The 8,636-nt window shown below is 52.1% G+C and overlaps 2 protein-coding genes across 5 annotated transcripts in view; one reads left to right on the top strand and one right to left on the bottom strand.

Annotated features, from left to right (window-relative positions):
• Positions 1-5,634, top strand: part of Itga7 (integrin subunit alpha 7) — a 20,532-nt gene extending 14,898 nt beyond the window's left edge. For all 4 annotated transcript variants that reach the window (XM_005371148.3, XM_005371147.3, XM_026778034.1 and 1 more), the window contains 5 exons: positions 109-240; positions 2,418-2,531; positions 2,757-2,855; positions 2,951-3,076; positions 4,936-5,634. In XM_005371148.3, coding sequence (XP_005371205.1) covers positions 109-240; positions 2,418-2,531; positions 2,757-2,855; positions 2,951-3,076; positions 4,936-5,154 — 690 coding nt within the window. In that variant the 3' untranslated portion in view covers positions 5,155-5,634. The remainder of the gene's footprint in view (positions 1-108; positions 241-2,417; positions 2,532-2,756; positions 2,856-2,950; positions 3,077-4,935) is intronic.
• Mettl7b (methyltransferase like 7B) lies at positions 5,624-8,328 on the bottom strand. Its single transcript, XM_005371149.3, has 2 exons — positions 7,766-8,328; positions 5,624-6,299 (listed from the first exon to the last, which is right to left on the bottom strand). Exons 1-2 carry the CDS (start codon positions 8,261-8,263, stop codon positions 6,063-6,065), a joined length of 735 nt encoding a protein of 244 aa, XP_005371206.1. The 5' UTR covers positions 8,264-8,328; the 3' UTR covers positions 5,624-6,062.
• Positions 8,329-8,636: the final 308 nt, after the last annotated feature.

Below are 8,636 nucleotides of genomic sequence, written 5' to 3'. Positions count from 1 at the left end.
GGTAGAGCGTGGGAGGGATGTCGCGCAGCGGGGGGCGGGGTATGTGTGGATGTTGCAGCCATCTTGGGTGGTTGCAGTATTTGAAGGAACTCTCACTGTGCCTTCCAGGATGTGGACAGCAGGGATAGGAGGCGGCGAGAGCTGGAACCACTGAGGCCAGAGGAGCCTCCAGAGAAGCTGGAGCCCAGCACATCCTGGTGGCCAGTATCCTCTGCCGAGAGAAAGAGAAACATCACCCTGGTGAGGGCAACACGGCTACGGCACGGCCACAGTGAGGGTCAGGGAGCTGGGCATCCACGGAGTCACCTGGCACGGCCACAGTGAGGGTCAGGGAGCTGGGCATCCACGGAGTCACCTGGCGAGGCATGTGGTGCTCAGACGCCAGGGACAGTTGGAGGGAGACAGTACCCGTGAGGCAGCTCCTGACACCTCAGACCCTGCAACTCCCGGTGTGCACTTCAGGGCCAGCTAGGTAGCAAAGCAGCGGCCCTGCTCATTTATCTAAAACACTGCGTTTTGTAAGGAGCTGGGGTGAACTCATCCTCTTGCCTCCAGTTTCCAAAGGCTGGAATTACAGGCATGGGATTACAGTGTTTCGTGTTCTCATAATTAAGGTTCTAGTATATACACAAGATTGGCTAAGTTTTCTGTCTATCCCCTTTGAACAGCTTGGCTTCCCTCTCTCCCACATAGTTTTGGTATTTAGCTGGATTTGTTGAGCGCTCTGTTCCTCCTAGGTTGGTGCAGACAGTGGAGTGTGGTACAGATGTCAGTTAGGGACACTGGGGCGTTGAGCTAAGCCTAGGCGTGGAGCATGCTAATTATGGAGGTCCTTGGCCAGTCGCCGTAAGCGGATGGTGAACTCTGTCACGTCTTGTCTGCCTCCCCATGCCCCTTTGATACCTAACCCGAGGCTAAAGAACGCAGGCAGCTGTGCTGCATCTGGAACTCGCTGCTGTGGGAGACATCTAGTCCCGCCTCCTCCACAGGATTGACAGCTCCGAGAGACTCCCTGTTTAACAAGAACCTTGAAATAGTTTCTTTATTTAATATTTCTTTATTTAGAAAAAAAGTTTTTTTTCTTCTTTATATTTGGAGACAGGGTCTCTCTGGTTGACCCAGAACTTGCTATGTAGACCAGGCTGGCCTCAAACTCACAGAGACCCGCCTGCCTCTGCCTCCCAAGTGCTGGGGTTAAAGGCGTGTGCCACCATAGCCCAGTCTAGAAACAGTCTTGAACTCACGGCAATCCTACCTCAGCCTTCACAGTGCTAGGATTAGAAGTATGTGTCACCATGTCCAGTTATCCATTAATTGTGCTTATTCGTATTTTAGAATCAAGCAGCGCATCATTCTATAAAATACAGGGTGTTCCCTCCCAGCAGGGTTGGAGACCAAACTAGGGCCTTTCTATGCCAGGTAAACACTCTACTGCTGAACTGTGGCCCAGCTCTTCATTCTTTTGAGAGGGGAAGGGCTGCTGTGCTATGCAGCCCGGGCGTCCCTCCAAACTGAAATCCTTTTATTTCTTCTCAGATGCTGGAATTACTGGCGTATGCCCCCGTGCCTGCACTTATTTATTATTTACTTTTTTCCTGGCTTTATTTTTTTAAAAATGATTCTATTATTTTAAATTTTCACGTGCATGCGTGTTTTGCCCGCATGTAGGTGTGAAAACCGCATGTACATGTCTTCTTTCAGAGGTCACATCTGGGTGACCATGTGGTATTTTTTCACCTGTACCTGGCTTGTTTCACCTGTGTAATATCTCAGATGTTTTAAAATGGTTTTTTAAGATAGGGTTTCTCTGTGTAGTTCTGGTTGTCCCAGAACTCACTCTGTAGACCAGGCTGGTCTTGAACTCACAGAGATCCGCCTGCCTCTGCCTCCTGAGTGCTGGGATTAAAGGTGTGTGCCACCATGTCTGACACCACTGGACACGTTTGCTAGCTCTATGACCTGAAGTAGGCTGGTGGCCTTCCTCAAGACTCAGCTTCTTCTTTTGAAAAACAGTGGGCCACACCAGAGCAGCCTCAGCACTTAGAAGCCCAGATGGAAGGATAAAGTTTAGGATAACTTTGGCTTCACAGTGAGACTCTGTCTTAAAAAGAAAGTACCTTGCAGGAGATTTGGAGCTTAAATGAGCTAAGTGCCTGGTAGGTTCTGGGTGCTTAATTATTGAGACAATAAGCAGAGTAGATATCAACTCAGGAAGTCACTTTGCCTGTTGCTTGGGAGTGGAAGACCCCTTCTGATGTGTTTTAAGGCCCAGGTTTGAGGTAGGCAGCTATTTTGGGCCAGAGGGTTAGCCTAGGCAGACTTCCTGGAAGAGAGGAATTTGAGGTCCATTGAGGAACATGGGAAAGATGGCTACCCATGGGCCTGTCGGCTCAGCGTCTTCCTATCCTTCTCCACAGGACTGTGCCCAGGGCACGGCCAAGTGTGTGGTGTTTAGCTGCCCGCTCTACAGTTTTGATCGAGCGGCCGTGCTACATGTCTGGGGTCGGCTCTGGAACAGCACCTTTCTGGAGGTGAGGGCACCACCGGGTTCCAGGCTGGATGGCTTCTGCAAACCCCGCCCCCTGGAGTTTGCTTCTATCTCTTCCCAGTCCTAATGCAGCACTCTCTAAAGCCAAGCCAGGCAGAAACGCCTGCCCTCTGCGTCGGCGGCACCATTTCATCTGTGGTGTCAGTGGCTGGAGAGGATTGGGAAGAACATGGGCATTTAGAAGTCTCCTTCCTTCCCTATCCCTTAGGAGTACATAGCCGTGAAGTCCCTGGAAGTCATCGTCCGAGCCAACATCACAGTGAAGTCCTCTATCAAGAACTTGTTGCTCAGAGATGCATCCACAATGGTGAGCTGCCTGCCAGGCTGGAGGACGGGCCGGTGGGGGACTTTCCTGCTTCCTACTCACTCCAGCTTTTGCCCTGTTGACTCCTTGTTTCTCAGATCCCGGTGATGGTGTACTTGGACCCTGTGGCTGTGGTCGCAGAAGGAGTCCCTTGGTGGGTTATCCTCTTGGCAGTGCTGGCTGGGCTGCTGGTGCTGGCCCTGTTGGTGCTGCTGTTGTGGAAGGTGAGGCCCGGGGAGGGATGGAGCCAGTGGGAACTGGGATTAGAGGAAGGTGGCTGGCCGCTCACTCACACAGGTTCATCCAGCAGCTCCTACCCTGCATGACCCAGGAACTCCGTCTGCTCAGGATGTTTCGGAGTTGGCTCCTGTGCAGACCTGGTCCTCAAGGCTTGTGTAGTCCAGTGGGAGTGCGGGAGCCTTGTAGTTAAGGATATGGGGCAGAAGTGTCGAGTTGAGATGGTGGGAACTCAGAAGAAGGAAGGCTTTGAGGTCCCAAGAGCTGGGCCTCAGACGGTGAAGTGGCAGGATAGGGATGTGGGGAGATGGGGCAGTGTCATGTGAGGCTTCCAGAAGAACTAAGGATGGTTGGAGTCTCAGGAGTAGGAAAGTGTGGTCCAATTTAGCCACAGTGTGGCAGCAAACGTTGGGAAGGAAGCTGTGACCAAGGCCTATAGTGTGGAGCACAGGCTCCAGGGAACTGCTTGGAGCTCAATGGGAGCTGCCTCGTATGGGACTGTTCTTGTTCTGACAGAGCTGTAACATAACATTGGCTCAACATAAAAGCACACACATGCACATGTTAGTACAGGGGCTCTCATGCTCCACCCGGGCCCATCCCTGAGCCACATGCCACGTAGGAGGCTTGTGCAGAACCGAGCACATCCTTAGGCTCTGTAGCTGGGTGTGTCATCAGCGGGCCAGCTCTGGAGTGCCATCAATGCTGTTGAGAACTTGCCCGGTCTTAGGAACAACAGATGCCTTCTGATCGGGATGCCTGTCCCATGCACTACTCCCATAGAAGGGAGACAGGCAGATACAAAGTCTCCCTCCCTCCTCAGCCTTCCCATCGTCTGCCTCTTTCCCCTTCTCCCTCAACATCCCAGTGTGGCTTCTTCCATCGCAACAGTTCGAGCTCACCACTTCCAACCAGCTATCACCGAGCCCATCTGGCCGTGCAGCCCTCGGCCATGGAAGTTGGGGGTCCAGGGACTGTGGGGTAACTGCTGTGTGTGCACATGTGTATGAACATGTGTGTGTATCTATGTGTGTGTGTGTCTAAGTACAGATCCGGCATTGGGAGGGGCTCAGTAAAGAGAGGGGTGTGTACGAGGGAGATGAGGGTCCGAATATTTGAGGTAAGGAGCAATGCAAAGGTGAAGTTTTTCAGTGTGAGCACACAACCCAGCATGCACAGGGAGCAAGTAGGCTGGGAGTGCCAGCATGTGGGCATGTGGAGTTCCATGCATGTCTTTTCTGTGGGAACGAGTGTGCAGAGATGATTGCACAAGGAGATCTTGTGCCGTCTGAGCATGCAGGAGTCTTGGCTGTTCTGAATTTCATTGTGCAAGGGGCCCACACCACTTTGGTAGGTGAGGGGTTAAGCTACTGTATTCATGGACGCAAGAGCCCTGGCCTAAGGCGCTGCAATTCGGTGTGCAAGCACACAGGTGTATGTATGGCTATGAGTCATCACTCAGGGTTTTGGGGGGGGGGGTCTGGGATGCTATTTTATCCCTTGGATCTTGAGTTCTAGGAGACATTACTGAGGTTTTTTTAAGAAACCTGGGTGGGAGAGGAAAGCATGGGAGGCCCTGGTGTTCAGTTTTAAGCCTCTCTTTCAGGGACCAAGGGTGATTTCCTTGGTTTTACACCTTGGGCTTCCTTCTGGTCTTCCTTTGGCTGTGAATGAGAACCTTGGACCCTGGTACTGATGGTAGCAAGCTGGGGACTTGCCACTGTGTTGGAATTTGGCCAGCCTACCTCACTTTCGTTTCAGCTTTCTGGCTCGGAGACGGTGAGGGGCTCTAAGGGCTCTCAGCTCTGCAGGCTTCTTCTCATGGTCTGTCTTGCTGTCCTCACAGCTGGGATTCTTCAAGCGCGTAAAGCACCCGGAGGCCACTGTGCCCCAGTACCACGCAGTGAAGATCCTTCGGGAAGACCGACAGCAGTTCAAGGAAGAGAAGACAGGCACCATCCAGAGGAGTAACTGGGGCGGCACCCAGTGGGAGGGTTCTGACGCCCGCCCCATCCTAGATGCCGATGTGGCTCCTGATGGAACTCCGGTGCCAGCCTCTGCTTAACTTCCCTTATTCCAGGCCTGGCCTTTGAATCCCTTCCACCCTTTCCCAAGATGGGCTTCTTGGGATGGAAATAGTGGGGTGGGTTGTTGGCGTCACATCGAGATACGGCAGACTCTACTTCCTCAGGGGCACAGACCTCTCCCGCCGTGAGAACCACCCCTCCAACTTCCCCTTAGAATGCTGTGAGACGAGGGGGCGGGGCGTATCAGGGATGGGCTGTGGGCGTGGCTGGAAGGATGGGAATGCAGGATGGGGAGTAGGGGTCCGATCTCCTTCTCTCATCCACCCTGAATAGCATGTCTTCCCCAAAGTGCCTTAGACAGAGGGTCAGGGAAGAGAGCGTGTCGCTGTCTCTTGTTGCTGTCTCAGGGGCTCTTCCTTACCTAATCCTCGCTGTCCTCTGACCTTAGTGTGCTGTACCAGCCTAGTGGTTTTTGTCTATTTATTAAAAAGAATTTGACAATAAAAAAAAAAAACGCTGGTTGCTTTATTGAGTGCTTTTCTTTTATCTTGAGGGTTTAGCTTCCCTCTGCCCCCCTGAAGCTCCGCACAAAGTGGGTGATAGGGAGGGAGGCTGAGGTGGCCTGGCGGGGAACACACGCGATCGACATGTGACCAGTTCCGAGGGGCACATGGGTGTAGTGTTGGAAGGACGGCAGTGAGAACTTTACCACGTGGCTAAGGGAAAGGGAGAGTAGAGGTCCTAGAAGGTGGCTGGGCAAAATTTGGCACCGTATAGTTTGGTGCCTCTGGAGAAAGTGCCTCACTGCAAACGGGACTGAGGCTAAGGGTCACCCTGGCAGCAGCGGCGGCGGTGGCGCCGCGCGCCAAGGAGGTTTTCTCCTTCTTTGACTGGGGTGGCTTCTGACTACAGGCAGGGAGGGAGCAGAGGGACTCCTTTTGGAGGGTTATTTCACAGCCTTTCCCATGATGTGGGGCCCCACAGGTAACCACCAGAAGGGAGGGGCCTGCCATTCCATTTCGATATTGGAGAACCGTGCCTGCTCAAGGTCCTTCCAGGTCTCTCTGGTGAGGTGGCAACCATCCCCGATGTGTTTCCAGGTAGGCTCAAAAACTTGCTGCCACATCAAGGCCCAGCTTCCCCGAGGCTCGGCGACGTGCTCCCAGAAGAAGAGTAGTCCTCCCTGGGAGGAGGTGAAGGTCACTTATCCAGCCCATCTTGTACTGTTGGTCTTCATGCCCCCTTCCTTCCTTCAGACCCGTCTCTCTGGAGTAAGAGCTTCTGGCCTGAGACTTTGTGGGGGGCAAACTGTTCCTGACATTGTATGTCTAGCTCCTGCCCTCCTCACAGGACACGAAAGGAGCCTCTGGTAACTGGGCGGCCATGACTGGTAAGAGATCTTTATAGAATCACTAAAGTGACTTGTACAGTAGGGGAGCAAGAGCAATTGAGGGTTCTTTCATATGTGTAACCTTCTGTTATTGTGACATGACACCTGTTGTCTCTTGTGTTCATACTCAAGAACTTTGTGATTGAGTTATAAAAAGTCATCCAAAAAGTCTCATTGTAGGGCTGGAGAGATGGCTCAGAGGTTAAGAGCACTGACTCTTCTTCCAGAGGTTCTGAGTTCAATTCCCAGCAACCACATGGTGGCTCACAACCATCTGTAATGAGATCTGGTGCCCTCTTCTGGCCTGCAGGGACACATGCAAATAGAATGCTGTATACATAATTAATAAATAAATCCTTAAAAAATTAAAAAAAGTCTCATTGTATTTTAAATGTTTACAGTTTTGGGTTGGGCCACTTTCATAGTTAACCGGGGCCTGTGGGTTAGACATACCTGCCAGCTAGAGACGTGATCCCAGCCTCTGCTAAGACTCTGGTGTCTAGTGCAACCGAGACACCCCAGGGTTCTGACTACAGCAGGGCTCCTTCAAGCTCTCTCTCCCAGTGTCCTCTTCCCAGAGGAGTCACGCATTCCCATACTGAATTCCCACTAACCGGTCATACTGTCCATAGCTCTTTCTCCAGGCCACATCTTGTCCTGACTTCCAGACCTGAACTTCTAATGACCTGCGTGGCTTCTCTGCATGGATGTCTCAGCAAATCCCGAGACCCAACGTGTTCAGAACAGAGCTTCCCATGCCGGCTAGTGACTATTTATTTTATCTGCTTTCCCTTCAGTTGTGCAAGCCAGAAACTTTGGAAATTATCCCAAATTCCTTTCTTTCACACCCAGCTCAAACTCTCAGAAACTCTGCTGCCCCCTAACATTTCCACTGAAAGTCTTTGTCCCCCCCACTTCCTGCACTAGAACACTTTGATTCCCCCACCTCCTCTACACCGTAAGTCTCCAGACACCAATTTAGGCCTCACTGCCGTCAGCGTCATGCCAGCTCTCCTCACCACTGTACTGAACAGCACCCCCTGTGTTTCTGAAGTATCCATTGCACCCCCACAGATCTCCTATCCACAAGAAGATGCCTGGTGTTATCGACCATGGACCATGACATTCTGACGGCATTTTTTTTTTTTTGCTGCCAGAGGGTAGGTTACATCAACTTCCTCATCCCGTGGTCCTGAACTCTGGAGTTGCCAATGCCATGCTCACCTGCCCTGGGCCCATACCCTTCTCCCTTTGCTCACCGGCTTCAGGACTCTCTGGATTTCCCGGAGGACTTTTTTTGGGCTCTTTACAGAGCACAGCACCAGGGTGCAGACCACCACATCCATGGAGCCGTCAGCGAGCTGTTTCATGTCCTCTCCATAGGCCACGATAAAGCGCTCGTACTGCAGATGCCTGTTCTCAGCCATGCTCTTCGTCAGGAACTTCTCAAAGTTGGGGTTCGGGTCCACACAGGTGACCTTGCAGTCAGGTGGGTAGAACTGGAAGTTGGCACCAGTGCCACAGCCCAGCTCCAGCAGGGTCACTTTCCCGTTGGTCTCCTTCAGATCTTTTATCGGGCTAAAGAGTTTCCGTTTCTCGCCTTCCATCTTCTTGTTGGCATTTTCTGTTAACTTGGCCATGAGGTAGGGGAAATAGGTTTTGCATACAGGCTGCCAGTAGCCCAGCAGAGCCAGCAGGTGCAGGGGAAGTGTCAGGATCAGCACCAGTAGCTGCAGAAATGGGACCAGGACGTCCATGATAGCAGCTCTAGGTGGTGTGTGTCCCGGGACACTGGTGTTTGCAACTGCCTGGTCTGGTAGATATAAATCTCCCCTCCTCCTGTGACAGGACTTTGCTCTTTGTCTTCTGCCTGGTAATTCTCTTTACTGGGTGGAGCCTGTGTATGAAATTCCTCCAGTAGCACGGGTCACACAGCCTCACAGGCCCTTCAAAAGTTGTATGTGGGTGAAGGATCATGGCAGTGCCTATGTTATTGTGCTATGAACAGACAGATATGGTTGAGTATGCTATCTTACCTCAGAGGACAGTAGGAAGGGGTTGGGGGACAAGTTTCAGACCACAGCCTCACAAAGATCCAAGGCTGCGGGCAGAGTCAATTTACTCTTTTCA

The sequence above is a fragment of the Microtus ochrogaster genome, unplaced genomic scaffold, assembly GCF_000317375.1.
Source record: "Microtus ochrogaster isolate Prairie Vole_2 unplaced genomic scaffold, MicOch1.0 UNK99, whole genome shotgun sequence".
NCBI classification, from domain to species: Eukaryota; Metazoa; Chordata; class Mammalia; order Rodentia; family Cricetidae; genus Microtus; species Microtus ochrogaster.
Note: the sequence above shows the minus strand (reverse complement) of the source record. Positions and strands in the feature narration are given on the sequence as shown.